This window comes from Lygodium microphyllum, chromosome 4, assembly GCF_053477565.2.
Source record: "Lygodium microphyllum isolate KBCC chromosome 4, Lygodium_microphyllum_v1.1.10, whole genome shotgun sequence".
NCBI classification, from domain to species: domain Eukaryota; kingdom Viridiplantae; phylum Streptophyta; class Polypodiopsida; order Schizaeales; family Lygodiaceae; genus Lygodium; species Lygodium microphyllum.
The window spans coordinates 89,421,313-89,441,614 of NC_141138.1; the positions used below are offsets into that span (position 1 = coordinate 89,421,313).

The 20,302-nt window shown below is 40.5% G+C and overlaps 1 protein-coding gene across 1 annotated transcript; it reads left to right on the forward strand.

The window, feature by feature from the left end:
* Nucleotides 1–18,420: 18,420 nt before the first annotated feature.
* On the forward strand, nt 18,421–19,914 carry LOC148037288 (large ribosomal subunit protein eL34-like). Its single transcript, XM_087676208.1, has 4 exons — nt 18,421–18,578; nt 19,235–19,314; nt 19,421–19,530; nt 19,608–19,914. The coding sequence occupies exons 1-4, from the start codon at nt 18,500–18,502 to the stop codon at nt 19,705–19,707; spliced, it is 369 nt and encodes a 122-aa protein (XP_087532334.1). The 5' UTR covers nt 18,421–18,499; the 3' UTR covers nt 19,708–19,914.
* Nucleotides 19,915–20,302: the final 388 nt, after the last annotated feature.

A 20,302-nucleotide genomic window follows, 5' to 3' on the forward strand; every position in this document is an offset into this window, starting at 1 on the left:
ACGGATCTCCCAGATCACTCCTTCTTCTTCTTTTAGTTCAATCTGTAGTTTTTAGCCTGTTTACAGCGATTCGACGTGCACGATTTCGTCAATCTGTCTTTTTTATGAAAAATATCCTAACTGGCTATAAAAGCAACTAGCTTTTTGCATGCCATCCTAATCTAGAAGCTTTTTCTAACCTTTTCGGATTTTTACAATAAATAATATCAAAAATAGGCTAAAATTATCCAAAAATCTAGTATTTTTGGATTATCCATGCAACTCACACTAGTACTAATGGCTCAAATCGTATTGACTCTCTAGATCAATAAAAAAGTCGGATGATGATGCATTCCATACTTTTTCACACTGTGTTCTCATAACATCACGACATCCACCCCCTCTGAACCTACACATCCTCCGATATGTGCTAAAATCCTAGTTGTCACTGGATTCTGAGTCCTCCTCATCCTCTGCAACCATATCCTTTACTTCTTCATCTTCCATATCTTCCTGGCTAGCCCCTATATCATGACCACTATTTTCTTCCAATTCTGGCAACTCATAGGTGGTAGATTCCCGCCTTTTGAATAATTTGATTATTTTTCCTGCTATCGAAAGTTTGATGGCTGTCCCATCCAGCTCATTTAATGCGTAAATAGCATTATCAAACATCTGTCTTACCACATAGGGTCCAAACCATCTTTTGGAAACTTTACGCATGACACTATGCTGGTTATCTAAACTGCTATCATAAACCAATATCCAATCCCCATCTTGTATGGTTCTTGGTCTCAGTCTATGTCTTTTGTCAAACCGTTTCTTGTTTTGTATCCTTGCTGCCCTTAACTTTGCAGTTGCTGCCTCTATGTCTTCCGACTTTCTTTCCAACTGTCTAATGCGTAAGGCCAACAACTCCTCTCGATTCAACTCCTCTTCCCAAGGTAACACACTCCATGTGACTGTCATCTCTTCTATCGGCATGATAGGTTTTTGACCATACATCAATTCTGCAGGCATATATCCTGTAACAGCACTATGAGTTGTTCTGTCAGCCCACAAAGCATAATGGAGCAATCGTGGCCACTTTTTTATCTTCTCTCCACATGATTTTGCCAATGCCTTCACAATAAGTGGATGACCTCTTTCACTTTGCCATTTCCTTTAGGGTTATAGGCTGAAGTTAAAGCAAGCTTTATCCCCAACCGTGCAAAGAAATCATGAGTTTCATCTGCATCCAACTCACCCCTATCTGCTATAATTTTTCCCACATAGTCATATCGACAAAAGATCTCTTCTAAGAGAACAGTACATACGGCATTTGTCATCTTAGTACGTAGAGCTCTCCCTTCCACTTGATTAGTCAAGTCTTCACAAGAAAGCACAAGATACCTCATTTGCCAAAGACCTGTAGGCATTGTGACCAAATCCACCACCCACTTAAAATGAAGAGACAATGGATATGTGGGTTGCAATCCATCCCGATGTCTCACAGTGCAATCTCTAGGCATTAGATCTTCTGGAGCTTCTTCGTAGAACAAAACATGCATAAAAATTACAGCTCCTTCTCTGCTGCTCGGAACCCAAATCTGATCGCTCCGTTGGCTCCGGAAGGGGGGTTAAAACCCCAGGACACCTAATCCGGATCTCCCAAATCACTCTTTCTTAAAAATATCCTAATTGGCTGAAAAAGTAACTAGCTTTTTGCATACCATCCTAATCTAGAAGCTTTTTCTAACTTTTTCGGATTTTTACAATAAATAATATCAAAAATAGGCTAAAATTATCCAAAAATATAGTATTTTCAGATAATCCATGCAACTTACACTAGTACTAATGGCTCATATCGCATTAACTCTCTAGATCAATAAAGAAGTCGGATGATGATGCATTTCATACTTTTTCACACTGTGTCCTCATAACATCACGATAACGTCGTGACCAAACCTATCACAATTAGCACAAGGTCATAACCTAGGGTCTTGACACTCAGCTAGCAAGTGGTTTCCACCACAGTACACGCATTGGACGTGTGGGCACATTGGTCATCTTAGCATCTCGTGCATCTTGGGTATTTCCATTTTCATGTCAACCAATTCCTAGTTGGTGTTCGTGGCCTTTTCCTTATTTTGGATACTTGTACCTGATCGCTCATTGGATGCTGAAGCTCTCTCCGAACTTCTAGAGTTGGTCTCTTATTGGTTTGAGTTCCTGGAGCTCCTCTCCTTCAGCTGGTCGTCTACTCGAATGGCTTCTTCGAACACCCTAGCTAGCGCGTCTTGCTGCAAGCTCAAGTTGCCTGCCAAGGCTTTAAAAGCTCTTCATTTCATATTCCATTGATAAATACCGTCCACACTACTCTTCCGTTCGCCCATCGGGATTCTCTTAAAGAGACTCCTCACATGGGTCACATAGTCACGGATGTCCTCTTTTTCTTTCTGCTTGACATTCATAAGTCGTACTAGTAGGTTGTCAAAGTATCCCAGGCTCGAAAAATCTCTTAATGAAGAGGTTTTTGAGGCCATTGAAGTTCGCTCACTTTGCGGCATCTAGAATCGTGTACCAAGTCCGACCCTTGTCGCCTAAGCAAAGCCCGAATGCTTGAGAGCGCTAAGTCAAGTCGGTGAAACCATTGGCCTTGCAGACCTACTCGAACTGCTCTATGAAACTATATGGATCATCGTGGGGTTGGTACTTATTGAGCTGCTTATCGACAACTAGTATCTTAGACTAGCTCTTGGAGCCTTGAATTACCCCTAACCCTGCTAGTAGTGATGTCACTAATGCTGCAGCACTCTGCTCTGCTGCTGTTGTGTTGTCTAGCAATCACCTCATGAGAAGCTCACTCAGTGTCAAGTCTCCTTCTAGCGCTCTCTCATGGTTAGTTCGATTCCTGCCTGCTAGGTTCAGCACTCGATGTGTCTGCGGCATCTCTGTGTTCTGTCTCAGGCTCTTAGTCTGCTGGTCTCGGTTATATTCCACTATGCCTTGCAGTGCTTTGTGGGCTAGCTTCCTTTCCTCCTCTAGGTCAGTTATGATGGCTTCTGTCGTTCTATCGCAATGCTCATACCAAGCGTGAGAATCATGGCTATTCACCAACTACTGGATCGCTTCTAGGAAAACTCCCAAGTCGAGTTCCTCATTCTGCCTGCGGTTTGAGCTTTCTTCTGACATGGTTGCGTTCTCATTCTCATCTATGTCTTGGAATCTTCTCCTATTGGTGGGTTCCTTCAAGTTCTTTTATCTGAGTGAGTTTCTTAATTATCACATACAATCTTCAAATTACCTCCATTCAGCATGCACGCGTGCGTGCGTGTGTGTGTGTGCGCGTGTGTTCTTTTTCGTACACTTGTGCTCAATCAGGCTTTCGATTGTTCTTATGTGTACTTCGAGTGTTGGAAATCAAGGTAAGTGTGAAGAATAAGTGTCTAAGCGGCTTATGCACTCTCGTTTTGATAGGCTTGTTCGATCAATTTCTGGCCGTCTTTATAGGTTTTAGGGTTTTTTGCTGCATCGTCTTACTCGTTTTAGGTTCATTTTGGGGTTTATGACTCCATTGGCTCTGCCCCGTTAAGGCGTTGACTCTCTCAACAACCTACTCAAGCTGTAATAAGCAGCTGCATCTTGTGAATTCACCTATTCCTTGCACTAGAATCAAGTTTTGGGCATCGAGATGGCTCACAAAGGTTTGCACTGTCGTGTTGCTACGCGCACACGTGTAAAAAAAAATCTAGAGTGTGGCTTTCTTATTGATTTAGAGAGCCAATGCCATTTTAGACATTAGTGTTAGTGTCCATGGTTCAAAAATATTGGATTTTAGTCAATTTTTGATATTTAGATATTATCTCTTGTAAAAATCCATAAAACTATAAACAACTTCTAGATTAGGATGACATGTAAAAGAAAGCATGTAACTTTCAGCCAATTTGAGAGGATTTTATGTAAAAAGAGAGATTGATGAAATCGCACGACGTGCGATTGCTGTTTTTAGGCAGTGAACAGTACTCTGAAGGGGGAGATGAAGAAGGAGTGATCTGGCAAAATTCTGGCCATGTATATTGGTATTTTACACCCCTTTCGGAGCCAATGGAAGCATTAGATTGGCGATTTGAGCAGCATAGAGGAAGGTACTATTTTATACACGTTTTTGTCTATTAGAGTTATATCTTCTCATAATGCTGAAAGAAATTGACAGGCTTCATATCTGTTAGTATTCTTCTACATTTACTAATTCTTTTTGGGAGTATTCTTCTATATCTTCAATTTCTTCGAACCCCTTCTCTTCCATCCACTCCTCTCCCTGAATCTACCTTCACCCTGTTTTCTCTTACCCTTGTGGTGGAGTCTCGACACCAAACGCACCGACACAGTGTTAGGGGAAGTTTATGCTATCATCAGAGGTGAATTTCATAAGATATTTGGGCTGATATCTTCAACCATATTCAGAGAATTAGCTACAGCTTTGTTCATTTCTTACTCTACGGAACACATCTTGTCAACATATGCAAGTATTATGTGCCCTATGGTAGGGCAATGTTTGTAGATCATTCATAGATGCTTTGAATTGAATTAAGAGGAGATTTTTCTCTTAATTCTTGGCTGTGGTAACTTATCCTTATCAAGAACTTGATTTGAAGCTCTCTTGAAGCAAGTCTCTTTGCCCTACAAGCCTTGTAATTGACTCATAAGCTTTTGTCCCTAACAGTCTACATGCAAAATTGATTCATGCTATGGCATCATGTATGAATGATGGGATGCAGAGCTGTTTATGATACATGACAGCATATTGTACTTGATTTTGTAATTTGTGATTGCTCTTATAGTCAAGAAAACAAACTTGTTTTGAGTTAGAACTTATGAGATAATACTCTTGTGATCTTTGCTAAGAACATGCAGTTGGAAGCTCTATCAACATCTTCAAGAACTTGGCTTGAAACCTTCAACCCTTCTCTTGTCTCTACCATCTCCGGAGTCTAAGCTCTTGAATCCCCATACACTCTTCTCTCTCAAACCCATGTGATCGACCGTGATATATCTCTTGAACCTTTAAATATTCATTGTAATCTACTTATCTCTTGAAGACACATCTCCATCTATCTTGTCCAGTTTTCTTGCCAAACCCCTATGGTGACCTTCAACCCTACGCACTGCAACAGCGTAGTTGAAATCTTGTTGGGTCTGGTGCAATTTTCCAAAAAATTTGCCAAAATCTAACTCGACCCAACTCGTTTGAATTGCAGAGGGCCGAGTGGTGGATTCAGACGGGCCGATGGCCGAATAGAAATAGTGACCGAATTTGCAGCTTGGACGGCCGAATGAACATGGTCGAGGAGGACTGAGTCAGATTAGTGGGCCGAGTCGATTGTTTAGACGGGCCGAGTCAAAAAGTGCCAAGTAGAAATGACCGAGTTGGTTTGGGCGTTGAATCGAGTTGGCCGAGGGCAGAGTAAATTGGCCAAGCAAGAGGGCCGAGGGCCAATTCTAGGACTCGGCCAAGAACCAAGCCACTCAAATGGGTCGAGGTGCGTGCGATGACGGTAGCACCAAGGATGATTTCATTAAATTCATCAATCCAAGCAATCACAAGGCACACAAACTTCTAGATCACAACAAGGACATAGGAGGAAGGGTTTGATATACCTAATGCGTGCAAATAATTACTCCCTAATGGCAAGATCGAATCGAATCATTAATGGAAGCTCTCTCTCTCTCTCTCTCTCTCTCTCTCTCTCTCTCTCTCTCTCTCTCTCTCTCTCTCTCTCTCTCTCAATGCTAGGGTGAAAAATGAGCTCTTCTATGGTCTCCTAGCCCTTAAACCCCTTCCTGGGCAAGGTCTTGCTATCCCCAATCACTGACTTACCGACATTAATCATTTCAAACACTCTTTTTTCCCTGTTTACTATAATTTGTGCCATGTTTTGCCTTGTTTTATAGTAGTAAACCCTACGCTTTTCCAATCCAATTTCTTAATCCTAACCTACACTAAATGTAATAAGAATCAAAAGCAAATAACTGAAATGATTTCCCCTTCTTTTCCAATCATCAAACAACCAAAATAACCAAAATACTTACTTGTATCGAATATCAAAAAACCCAAACTTTCTACCTACCTCAAGCTTCATTTCGGGGATGAATCCCTTGCTTTGATGCTCGATATGAGGCGTGCAAGTGCTCAAGCTTGAATCCATTAGTCCCGACAAATGAAACCAAAATGTGGAGGGAGCTCATACTCAACCGCCAAGACCCATGGACTGCTTATTGTTTCAAGTGTTTCAAGCGAGCTCTAATGACTATCTCTCACCTAGCCGACGCGCCTTCGAACCTACGAGTATAGTGAGCTTACCTCGATGACGAAATGAGTTGCCTCCTCCCTCGCACACACTGGTAGCTCCACGATCCTAGATGCTAGCTCAAGCATCCTCAAAGCCTCCCCCATCAAGCTCCATCCACCATAGCCGCGCGCGCACAAGAAAAGAGAAGAGTGGAGTAGGGAAGAGTAGAGAAAGAGAGAAGAGGAGATGGTGAAGAGCTCCACCCTCTCGATCCCTCACTCCCACACACTCACTTCCTCACACTCTCACACTCCCTCTCTCAAGAGCACACACACAAGCAAGGTGAAGAGAAGAAGAGAAGAAGAGAAGAAGAGAGGACTCTTGTTAGCCACACACCAAAGAATGAGCTTCCATTTACTTTTTGAACTTTATATACAAACCCTAAAATCCCATGGGCACCCATCCCTTTTTACATGACTGGCTATTGTGGCAAGGTACTTTTTCCTATTTCCCTCTTCTTGCCTCATGCCTTAAGCTTACACCCATCTATTCTTTTACAATGGCACAAGAGGAAGCCTAGCGCTCTTTTACAAGAGTTTTTAGAGTTTTTTGAGGCGTCTTCCACTAAAAATTGCACTTTTTGCCTCAGCTTAGCTTAAGGGGCCGCCTCTGTGCCTTTGCTCTTTTACTATCCTTTTTCCACTCTTTGCTTCATATTTTCACCATCTCAAATTGAGGTTATCACCATAGGTAGCAGCTTCTCTTGCCACCTTTTGCATCACATAAGAAGAGTGCAAAATAGGCTCCTCCAATAATTTCTTCATACCTCGTTTACCAAACTTTGGTTTAATTGGTTGCTATATATCTCCAAAACATATCATCTTATCCTTCCAAACTACCAACTTCAGTCTTTTCACCTCTTCAAAGCCTTGATAGTCCTTCCGCTCATGGTCTGGACTATCGCACCACATGCAACGGTGAACATAATCATTTCGGGAAGAATTCATAGGAGTAGAAGAGGTTGGGGCAGAAATTAGGCTGGGTTAAATGGATGCTACTCTCGTCTGGTCATCTTAATTTGAAGATCTTTCAAGTTCTTTGAAATTTCCTCCACCATGTATTCAACAATCAGTTTGGCAGATGGTCTGACAACCTCATCAGGAATATGCATAGGTGTAGGCATAGAAGTAGGCATAGACACATGATAAGAAATAGGAGAAGAAGTGGAAGGAGCAATAGAAGAAGTAGAAGAAGACATTGTTAGAGGTGTTTACATGTCGTTCTGCAAGCGAGCCTTCCATCTCTGTCTCTTTGTCAATATGGAAACCGCATCAACAACATCTTGTCAATCCGTCTTCAATCCCATAGGCTGTGTACGATCTTCAATAAGTTCTCCCAACTCGTCCTGAAGTGCAAGATCAGTTGCTTGCAAGAATAACTCCACTTTCTCCGATTTTAGCGCTCTTTACTCTAATGCATCCAATTGGTTGTATAGCTCTTCAAACTCCCACAACAACTCGGAAGCAACAAGTCCTTTGTTGGGCTGATAGACCCACTCTCTAAATGTTTTCCATGTAGCAATATCATAATCCTCCAAAAAATATTTGTATTTGAGCGTTTTCTTGAAAACATTACAGGTTGAGTCTTGCATAAACAAAGTGACAAGCCATAGGAAATAATTGCTCTAGTTGGTAGGAACTCCGAAGAAGCGCATCTAGCTTTCAAAGGCTTTAAGATAAGCTGAAACATTCCGATCATCAAATAATTTGCACTCACTAACCACAGCCTCGATCGCTTTGGTTGCACCATGTGTATGCTCTTGTTCTTGATGCAACATTTGTTGTTGATCCAATTGTTGCTGATGTAACTGATATTGTTGCATAGATAACTACATCTATTGATTCTGCATCATAATGGTTGAATGAAGAGTTTCCAATAAAGTCTTCATCTCATCGATCGAAAAATAAGTACTCGATGGTGAAGTGGGTGGAGTATTCGAAGAGTCTCCCATCTCGATGATTCAGAAGCGATGCTTTCATGTCGGGTTCACCAGGTGTTGCACGGGATTTGCACCCTGGGGGGTTCATGAAAGTTGCTCACCACAGGGAGGCTTTGCGAGATGGGAATAATGGATGTTGAAGAGTACTCAACTCAAGATAAATACTAAAAGTAAAAATAATGGTTAGGATTCACATTAGATCTAATGATAAGGCGAAGAGAATAATTTGCCATGGATATGCATGGAAGAAAAGTAAATTGAAGTGTATTTGGCAATGATGACAATGGGGTTTATGAGGATATGTAAGAAACATAACCGAAAGATATTCCACAAGCTAGGTCAAGGTAAGATATTGTATACTTGTTGTATACGTAGATGAAGAATATATTTTGATTGTTGCAGATGATGATTGAAGAGCAAAGTGAAGGCATAGAGATTATACAACAACTTCCCTTCTTATGAGTTGCTTTTGTACTGAAGACTTCTCACACGGCATTTGACTTTGATAGCGGACAATTGAAGGCCAACTCTTGAAGAATTTTCACTTTAGAGGCGTCTTTTTCTCCATGTTTACCTTCAACACTTAGTGATGCTCCTTTGATATGATCAATGCCAGCCTTATTTTGATTCCTCCCAACTTAGCAATGGACTTGGAAACATCTTCGACAATACAAATGTTTTGAACAAAGTCTTCTAGTTGACACCAGAATTGTCAATGTCTCCCTAATTCGTCGACTAGCTACCTCATTAACAAGGATATACTAAATAATTTCGAATGTTGCTCTCCTCTCTAACGTCGATTAGTACCACCTTTGCATAGTCTCCACATCGGCAATTGTAGAATCTTTTGACAAATATATCTTATCAGCTTCCCCCCCCCCCCCCCAAAACTAGTCATTGTCATAGAAAACTCCCTCAACCTTTCAGTCGTCATTTTGTTCTTCTTCTGTTGCCCTTCTTCATCTCGTTCTTCTTCTACTCAGCATCGTTTCATTCTCTTTAGCTTCTCGTCCTTTAGCTTCGCTCCGTCTTCGTCTTCGTTGAAGTCTTCTGCAGGACTTTCCTGATGCTTCATCTTCCTTGTGGTTGATGCCTCATAATGCGACACGAGTTGCCGTCTTCTCGTTTTCATATGCAGAGCACCAGCTGTAGCTTCCTCTTCATCATCCTTCATCTTCATATGCAGAGCTCGTCTTCCCAAATCTGCTTCTTCATTGTCGTCCTATTTGCTACAGCAACTTCGTCGTCTTCTTCATCACCCTCTTCATTCAACATCTTTACTGCAACACTTCTTCATTCGCCTTAGCTTCTTCTCCATTCCCCTTGCGTTGCTACACACCCCCGTCCATTTATAATCAACGCCACCTTTAAAAATATCACCTGGTTACTAGAAATCCATGGCTTTTTCCTTTCATGTTGAAGCTTTTTCAAAGCCTATTCACTTTTTAGCATGCTTTGTTAATTTTTCCAGTTGTCATTGGCCTGATGTCATTGACTATATCAATCATGTCACCTCTTTTGCAATGCCTACATCAGTTATCCTTTTGCATACGTGTCAGCCTAGTCGTAATGATAGCAGACATCAAATTTGGCATGCTAGCGATCATCACACTATTGCACTCTTCACATGATTACGTGGCACTCTAAGCTTCTCTTTAGGCTTGACAATGACCTCCTTGATTGAAGCCTCAACGCCTTCAAATTTAGTGTAGATCAGCCTATTTAAGCCACCATAACGTAGAGGAACATTCTCTGGATAAGTCAGAGCTTTGGTGATGCTGAAATTCCCTTGGCGTACTAGTCTTGATAATTGTCTTTAGTATATGCCACTATCTCCCCTGAATAAGTATGCTACCACCTTCATGTGACAAAACATGGATCTAGAGCATGGCACTGAATATGGAGGACGAAGTCGATAACAAGACTCATAATGACATAGACAAGAAGACAAACTATTGTTCAAGTGAATTAGGTTCCAAGATGTAGGCTCGGACTCATAAACCCAATCTCGAACTAACCATGATAGAGACACAGAATGAAGTACAAAGTACAAATAGCATTCCATTGAAAAGTGAACCAAGTACATGTCTTTATAGCTTTTTAGTTTCTCCACTATCCTCATTGTGCATATGGGATTTAGGACATCTCTTCCTAGAGCATACATCATTTGTTATTTCTCAACACCCCCCCTCAAATGATGAGTCCCTACACTTGTTGCCTTTTGCCACCTCTACATGATAACATGGCTCAGGAGACTAGCTCATAGGCAGCCTAGTCAAGTTAAAGCTTGAGACTTTACATCTTTGGCAAGGGTTTTTACAAAGCAAACCCACTAAGGGAAACATAGAGATCCACTATGGAAACAAATACTTTAGAACAATCTGTTAGAGTTGTTGATGGTAGCAGAAACATCTTCTTTTTCTTCTTCATTCATGAATTGACTTTGGTAGTGGTCATTCTGCATTTGATGTACTGCTCTTTTCTTGTGAAAACATTCACTGGCTATATGGCCAGTCTTACCATAGTAATGACATGTCATCCGACTTTTGTTGTCGGTGTTGAATCCTCGACCTCTTCCTTTGGGTCCAATAGCTCCTTTGGTGTATAAGAGATTTTCCCTAGATGATGGAATACTATCTTTTGCATTCTTGTTCTTCTGTTTGTTCTCTTCATCAAGAAGAGAGTGCTCAATATATTTAAGTGAGAGACTGGGAACATTACTTAGTGTTGAAACAAGGTTCTCATATGGTTCGTGATTAACACTGGCAAGTAGCATTGATATTGCCTCATCCTCATCAATGTTCTTTTTAAGAGTCGCTAGCTGAGTTTTAAGGCTCTTGAACTTATTGATGTGTACAATCATAGATAAATTGTCTTTTACATCCAACTTATAAAACTACATAAGTAATTTTACCTTTGAGTTCTTTGATTGTGTACCAAATATCTTGTCAAGTTCTTCCCATGCTTTCTTTGCATCCCTGATGCTAGAAATATGATGTAATACATCATCAGATACACCCCAGGCAATAATACCTAGAGCTTTGTTGTTCATCTTCTTCCACACCTTTGTTTAAGGTTGGTCTTCTGCAACATCTTCCTCTTTAGCATTGTCACCTACATCATCTTCTTAAAGAGATCCTAAAGGTTTTTTCTCATGAGATGGTACATGGTTTTCTCCTTCCAAGAGTGAAAGTCTTCACCGTTAAACTTTGTTATTTGTTCCACTTCAATCATCTTAGAAGGAGGTCTTACCACAAGGACACTTGGGCAGTGTCTAACCTTTTACAAAGAAATTGAGACTTACAAATGGATTTGATCAATAGGGCTTTAAATCATTACAAGTGCTGATAATGAACTTTTGAGTAGCTGAGGTAAAATCAATGAATTCATGAGTGACTTAAATATACAAGTGTCAAGAGAGACTGATTGAGTATCAAGAGATACTATTGATGTTGAGTCTCCTTGTTGAGCTAAATGTTGTTGACTTGATTCTTCAAACTCTTCAAAAATCTTCAAAGGCTTGTCCTCCTTGTTGATTAATCAGTGGCATTGAATTTGCAAGGGATCCCTTGAGCCTTCCAACTAGCAAAGATAAGCAAATAAAGTGAGAAATGAAGTTTAGTCACTTTTGGCTATGGTGGACTGTGATTAGGGTTCTCAACCCGACTGGTTTTCTTCTTCTAGCAAGGCACCCTATTGATGATTTGGGCTAAGATTTGATAGGAAGTAGGCTTGCATAGTGAGCTTCAAAAGCCCTATGCTCACAGGGAGAATCACGGCCTGTGTGCGCAATAGCAGCGGTACGAACAGAGGTCGGTGCAGCAATAGCGGTACGAACAGAGGTCGGCGCAACATTAGCGGTATGAACAATCTGCGCAGTTGAGGCAGCGATGACAAATTTTGACAATGCCATCACCAGGAAGCATCAATGTTATCTATTAAGGTGCCAGAGGGGAGTGCAAGAAAATGAAGATATGTTTAGAAGGGATCTTGTGGAGATATGGCTTGGATGAGGAGATTGAAGAGCTCCAACAGAGGTATGTGTTGTTTGGCTATGGCTGCCAAACAGTGAGTATGAAGCTCAAGTGAAGAATTGGGGTCAAGCTCTTGAACTAAGCTAGGGGTAGATGAGGAGAAGCTGGAAGAGCAGACACGGAAGCTAAGCCATGCTCAATTGGCTCTAATACCATGTGACAAAACATGGATCTAGAGCATAGCACTACCTATGGAGGACAGAAGTCGATAACAAGACTCGTAATGACATAGACAAGAAGACAAACTATTGCTCAAGTGAATTAGGTTCCAAGATGTAGGCTTGGACTCATAAACACAATCTTGAGCTAACCATGACAGAGACACAGAATGAAGTACAAAGTACAAATAGCATTCCATTGAAAAGTGAACCAAGTACATGTCTTTATAGCTTTTCAATTTCTCCACTATCCTCAGTGTGCATATGGGATTCAAGATATCTCTTCCTAGAGCATACATCATTTGTTATTTCTCAACACTTCATGGTCATTATAGCCATTAATGAGGATGCCACTTTTGGCTCTTCTTCAGACCGTGAACATATTAGAATGTCATAAAAAAAGACACTTGTGAACTTTGAGTGAGGTCTGAAAATTCTCTCCATCATTCGATTGAATGTGGCGAGTGCATTAGTCAAACCAAATGGCATGACTAGAAACTCATATAGTCCAAATGTTGTATGAAAAGTTGTCTTATGAACATCTTCAGGTGCTATCCGTATCTGGTGATAGCCACTCTTGAGATCAATGTGACTAAAGATACTAGCCACTTGCAACTTATCCAAGATATCATCTATGCTTGGGATATGAAAACGATTCTTGATTGTGATCTTGTTCAAATATCTATAGCCTATGCACATCCATCTTCGACAAGGTAGAGGAGGAGGGTCCCGATGAAGTTGGGCACAGAGTAGGTACCACAAGCTATGGCAATGTCGTAGGGAAAAAGCCAGAGTATTATCAGATGCAGCAATAGCTGATAGCGATAATGGAGGTTATAGAGAGGAGTGGTGTCAGCAGGCACATAAAGTATGTCCCAAATCTTGAAGACAACTCTATCAATCTTCATGTTTACCACCCAAATTCAACCCCCTTAAATCACATTGATAAGACAACCTCTCCTTTTTCATTGAATGCCTTTTCTTCAATATTATTGGCACTTCCATGGAAGCAACTATCCTTAACATTCTAATGTATAAGGTATTCAATCCTTGACCAAGCTCCTCGATACATTTGTGACTGTATAAGTGTGGGAGGCCTCAGTTATATTTACCTTTTAGTACATCCATGCTGCGAAGCTCTATCAGTGCAACTATTCAAGTTATCTATTTGCTTATACTGTTTTATCATCTTGCCTTCATTGTTGAGATAGAGGGAGAGAGAGACTGAGAGGTGTGTTGAGCAAGGGAAGTAAAGGCTCTACATCTTCTTCTTCCTATTCATGCTAAGAAAATTGAGTTTGGAGTTATGTATGAGGTTATGAGATCACAAGAGAGTGAGGGATCTAATGAGATGAAGCTCTTCTCCTTCTTCTTCTTCTCATTTTTATTCTTCATCTTCTTCTCTCACCATTTGGTGTGCTGGGTGGTGGATGCAAGGAACAATGACATCGAATTGTGTTTCTTGGGTCATGGAACCAACTTCGAGCCTTTAAGCTATTGGATTGCAATGCAAGAAGGTAAGTTGGTGAGTTCACTACACCTTAAGGCTAGTCTTGTGTTCTTGATTTCTTAGGATAGAGAAAGGGATGTATGGTTGTAGAGTGATGAGAGATTATCGCTAAAGTGAGTTGCAACTTCTAAAACAATAGAAGTTTGTCTAATGTCCTGATTGTTGTACCTTTAGCGTATACAAAGAGCAAGGGATTACCTAACCAAATTTAGAACGAAGTTAATACTATAGTTCACATTCTCAATTAGAGTTACACAAAGGCTCTCAAGGGAAAAACTCCTCACGAGACCTGTACTAGCAAGAAACCATCTATCTCACACTTTAGAACATTTGGATGTGAATGTTATGCATGTGTGTCAAAGGTTAAGGGAGTCAAGTTAAAACCAAAAAGCACAAAATGTATATTCTTAGGTTATAGTGATGAGCAAAAGGCTTACAAATTGTATGACCAAGAGACTAATAATATCATAGCAAGTTGTGATATGGTGTTCAAGAAGCGGCCACATGCAAAGGAGGAGGAGAATGCGAGTTCTTCCACTTTATCATTAAGTGAAAAAGTAGTCCACTATGAACCTATCCCAATAGCTATTCCTATCCTTAAGAAGAAGGAAGCATCATCTTTGGATGATGGAGAGAAAAATTACCAACCTATAATCGTGCCATTGGAAAATCCATTGCCGTGATGGGTGAAGCAACTCTACGATCATAATAGTCCTATGTCTACAATTATCAAGGAAAAGGAAGATGGACTAGGGGGTCTCAAAGGATAGAGAAGCAAAGAAAGACTTCTGCTCACATAGTCAATATGGCCATGATGTGGTTGAGATTATGAGAGAAGCCAATAGACTTGAAGAAGTGTTAATCCTACATGGAGAGAAGCTATGCAAGTTGAGTATAACAACATAATGAAGAATGACACTTGGAAGCTAGTGGATCAGCTAGAAAAGAGGAAGATTGTTGGCACCAAGTGGGTCTTAAAGGTAAAGTACAAGGTTGATAATAGCTTAGAAAAGGACAAAGCCAAACTAGTTGCACATGGATTTCGCTAGTTGAAGGATTTGATTTTCAATAATCATGTGCTTAAACTACCAAAATAACCACTATTTACATAGTACTTGGAGTGGCCACTCACAAGAAGTGGCTAGCTTACCAAATGGATGTTAAATCAACATTCTTGAATCGCAACCTTAAGGAGAAGGTATATGTGGCTCAACCATCGGGGCTTGAGGCTTCCCATTTGGAGAACAAAGTTTGTAAGCTTAAAAATGCGTTCTATAGACTAAAACAAGTCCTTAGAGCATAATACTAGCCCATATATAAATTCTTTTTAGACTTAAACTTCAAGAGATGTGCCTCATATGCTAATTTGTATGTATTACAGGGATGGTGAAAAGCCCATAATGATTGTTCTATATATGGATGACCTTCTCATTATGTGTGACTATGAAGATATGATCCATTAGACTCGAAAGACTTTGAGCTCTAAGTTTAAAAGGATAGACTTGGGCTTGCTACACTATTGTTTGGGAATTGAAGTTTGCTAGCAAAATTTTCCTCTCTAAGAAGAAGTATGCATTGGAGATCTTAAAAGCATTTGGCATGATTGAGTGCAAGGAGATAGCTATATGGTCAATGGAAAGTGATCCATTGAGGATACATTAGTAATAGTAGACATTGGGAGGTATAAGAAGTTAGTCACATATTTGAAGGAATCATGCTCAGATATTTGAAGGAAACTCTTGACTATGATAGCACATATCGTTTTGAAAATTCTCTTATGAGAAACTTGACTTGATTTGGACAAGTGACAATGATTCGAGAAAATCAATTTTTGGATATTACTTCTCTTTAGGTTCAAGAATATTCTCTTAGATTAGTAACAAGCAGCATAAGGGAATGTAAGATAAAGATCCAACACGGTTAAGATGTGACAATCAGAGTTGCATTGCCATTGCCAAAAATCTAATGTTTCATGCATGCACCAAACACATTGAAATCCAATATCACTATGTGCATGATTTGATCTAGGATGGGATGGTAGAGCTTGTCTATTGTCCAACAGAGGAGAATGGAGCAAATATCTTCACCACAGCTATTTTGAAGGATTTGCTTTGAGTTCATCTTTAGAGACTCAACATTGGGTCAAGAATGTAATTTCCTTATAAGTGGACATTGAGGGGGGTTATTAGATATGCTCAATGCCTGACTCGCATAAGGTGCCACCAATGATCCATGGTGCTTTAAGTTGTAAGACCCCCATTACGAGGAGAAGCCATGTGTAAGCCTGGTTGGGTCCTGATTGGTTAGGAGGTCTTAGGGGTGTCAGAGGGTGTAACAACTTTGGCTCAATAGTAAAGGAAATATTCACTAGATATTCCATGAGGCTGATTAGGAAGGGTTCGCAATATGGTTGGACTGGTAGGCTAGATTATTCACTAGAATATTCCATGAGGCTGACTAGGAAAGGTTCACAATATGGTTGGACTGGCAGACTAGATTACCTTCATAGGCTATAAAAAGAAGAATCCATCAAAGCTATCATTAATCTATCTTTCACCTATGGAAGTGCATGAATGGATGGAGCCATCTTTGTATCAATTTATTTGGAATTAAAGAAGTTTTTGTTATGATCATATTTGCTATGCATTCTCTACTCCTTGCTTAGATTCTATCCGTTGTCCTGTGTCATTTTTACATCATTTAAGGAAGATATATCTTAGATTCTATCATTTCCTTGTATGACGATATAGAACATAGAAAATATATAAAGCAAGATTTTATTTTCTTTAAAACTGATTTGACAAGGCATATGATAGGCCATAATGGGATTTTGTGCTTCAATCCCTACCTGACATGTGTTTAGGAAAATGCTCATTAAGTTTGTCATAGTATTATTTGGTAATGCTTCCTTTAAAGCTTTCTCTAAAGTTTCTATCAATGGAAATTAAACACCCCTTTCTTAGTAAGGAAATCCATAAGACAATGGTACCCCCTTAGCCCCTATTATTTGCCTTTTCTACAAATGCTTTGGGCTAGCTAGTATAATCACCGATTTACATTGAAATCTAGAATGTGTTTCTACTAGAATGCAATAAATAGATCATTTGACATTTCCACCCCTACACCATAGCCTGGAAAAAGTTCATATGATTAGAGACTAATGGTCTACTTGTGGGAATTTGGATATGTCCTAGAGGCCATGAGATGTGTCTTAGAGGCCATGAGACTAATGGGTTACTTGTGGGAATTTGGATATGTCTTAGAGGCCATGAGATGTGGCAAATTTGGTTTCAAAGAAATGAAGCTCTTTTACCAGGCAAGTTTTCATTTTCTAATACTATCTCTAATATGGTCTCTTATTTGGCAAGCTAAGGAAAAAAACACAAATTTTATGTGACGACTTAGAAAAGTACCCCAAACTTGCATCAAGCTTAAAGCAACACTCGACATGGTAGACATCCTCCACTACATTAAGAACGTTGCATCAAACTATTAGGCCTCAGTTTGCTCCCTCTACATTAACTGGCTTATGGATATGTTTCACTCACTTACTAACTATTCAAGCTAAATAGTAGGTCCCCTACATGTTTTTACCATGTGTTTTTCAACCTTCCACCCTTATGATGCACATATATGGTTTGAGAGTCCTTTATTGTGGTTGTTCTACTTAAGGGCCTAGTCATGCTTGGGTGGAGTGGGTTTAGGGAGAGCCCACTCCCCCCCCACTCCTCTTGGTAGGGTCGCACTCAATGTGGACAAGGGGAGTGGGGTTTCTTTATCCCTCCAATCCACCTACTAGTTCTTGCAAAAAAGGCTATGGTAAGGAAGTGCTAAGAGGGTTACCTCTTTTGATTGGTTGATGGAGGAATGGTAGAGTTCAGTAGCCAACCACACGATGGTTTTGACAACATCATGATAAATTTTTTGCCTATTTTAAAATCTTTTTGTAGAACAATTAGGTGCAATCGAAGTGAAACTTAGATTCAATGAGCACCCCTTAATCCCATTGCCCCTAAGTATGATAGGGCTCTAAGTGGAGTTTGGTTCACATTGCCTCCGCTTTATCTTTATTTAGAAAAAAGAGACTAAGAACTACCTTCGAGAAAACAAAAAAACACCCTCAATAAGAATAAAGAAATTGCCCATAAGTGTGACCGCCTCTAAGTGGAGTTTGGTTCACATTGCCTTTTCTTTATGTTTATGTAAAAAAAAGAGAGACTAAGAACTACCTTCAAACGAAAAAGCGAGTTGAACTAAAAAAGGACAAAAAAAGATAAAGAAAATATGATGTTAAGCTGACTGTGTAGAAACACCCTCAATAAGAATAAAGAAATACAGAAATAAGACTAAAGAAATATTCGGACCTACAGCTCTAGTCAAATCTCAAACGACCGTCCGATAGAGCTTTAGGAAATATCATCACCGTCAGATCTAGGGCAAGCGACCTTAATTGGCCAACATCTCGAGGTGTTTGTTTTCCTTCTTTCCCTGCGCGTTCGTCTTGGAGAGCTGGTGGAGGAGTCACAGGGTTTACACAGATAGGCACCATGGTGCAGCGTCTCACCTACCGCCGACGCCACAGCTATGCCACCAAGTCCAATCAGACGCGCGTTGTGAAGACTCCAGGTATCTTCATCTCTTAGATGGAGCTTGAGTAGTGTCCGCATATTCTGCTGAAACACGCTAGCTGCCATAGGCCTACCTTTGGAGGATTTATCATGGGAGGGCATAGAGAGGTTTCACATCGTGCTCTTCCATGCCCTATTTTCGGAACACGTGAGCTGCTAAAACCGCTCCATCGGAGGGGTTGTCATGTGAGGGTGCAGAGAGGTCCTCCCATCGTCCTCCTTGTGACAGTGGCACTGTTTGGAGCGGGACTTAGTGGTGCAACGCTACGGACATCATTAGAAGAGAAGCAATTAGTCGTATGTGTTGGTATGTAGTGGCGTATTGATAAGGAGACAAGCCTTTGGTTAGATTTTTGTGGCTATGTGCTCTACTTTTTAGGGCATTCGAAAATCACGTCAAGCGGCAATGGATATCGTAGCACTGTCTTCGCCGCTCCCTCGATCGTGTCTGTCATCCTTGTGCACTCTTAGTGATTGTTTGGTTTGGTCGGTTTATCGCCATTTATTGTAATAGCTAATAACCTCCACTGCAGATACTCAGTCATTGCAACATTAGCCGTCCTAAATTTTTTGTAGTCTATTTGAACCTGCTCTTATCCGGCCAGGTATTGTATTCTGAAGTTTCCGTCACATGCATTGTTTCTGTTGAGGCAGGAGGGAGGCTTGTCTTTCAATATGCCAAGAAACGTGCATCTGGTCCTAAGTGTGCCATAACCGGCAAGCGCATACAGGGGGTAAGAACGTTTTCTGTGGATGCTATTGGTTTTAGTGACTTTTAAAGTGTTTGTACGTTTTATGATATGCCTGCACAAAGGTTCATGGTATCACGCCTCTTCTCAGGTTCCACATTTGCGGCCTGCTGAGTACAGAGGCTCCCGTCTCAGCAAACACAGGAAGATGGTTAACAGAGCTTATGGTGGTACACTTTCTGGAGAGGCAGTCCGGGAGAGGTATGAGAATACTGAACAGAAACTGTATTTATCTGCAGAAACTTTTTTTTGCTGCTAACGGGGCTTTTCACTTGTAGAATTATTCGTGCCTTTCTTGTGGAGGAGCAAAAGATTGTAAAGAAGGTTTTGCAGATTCAGAAGTCAAAGGAGAAGCAGGCAGCAAAGGCACAATCTTAATGTGATGGTAGATTGACTCAATTTTTGTAGTTGAATCGAGCTGTTTCCCTAGTTTGGAGTGGGGACTACAAACTTACTATTGATGTACGAGAACCTGTTTCCTTAGATCATTCAACAAAGCTGTGTTATGAAATTGCCCCATTCTGGTCAGTGATTTGTGATTTTTTGCTATCAAACTAATATACTGTGTTGAAATGCTATTTTATCCCTCAGGTTCATTGGATCCTCTGCAATTGGAAATGTGAATAATCTGTTCTTGTACTCTGGGATTGTTGAGATTGTAGGGCCTGTGTGGCAGTGAGTGTGCATTTTATTGGGCAGGTGTGAAACACATGAATCTGAGTGGTCTCTTAAATGTGCAAAATCACTTCAAAGCAAGTGGTCCCTAGTGGCATGCAAAAAATCCCCCTTGTGGATACTGATGGATTCACATACTAATGTAGACTACCCATGCTTTGAAGTATTTTTAATGGGTATCTCATAAGCATTTTCTTGATTTCTGACAGTGGCAGCTAAATAGAATTGCAGCCTTGATACCTTGCTAGTGGTTTTAGAGGTATCCTACAGTTGTCATACTGCACAAGTAAAGGCTTAT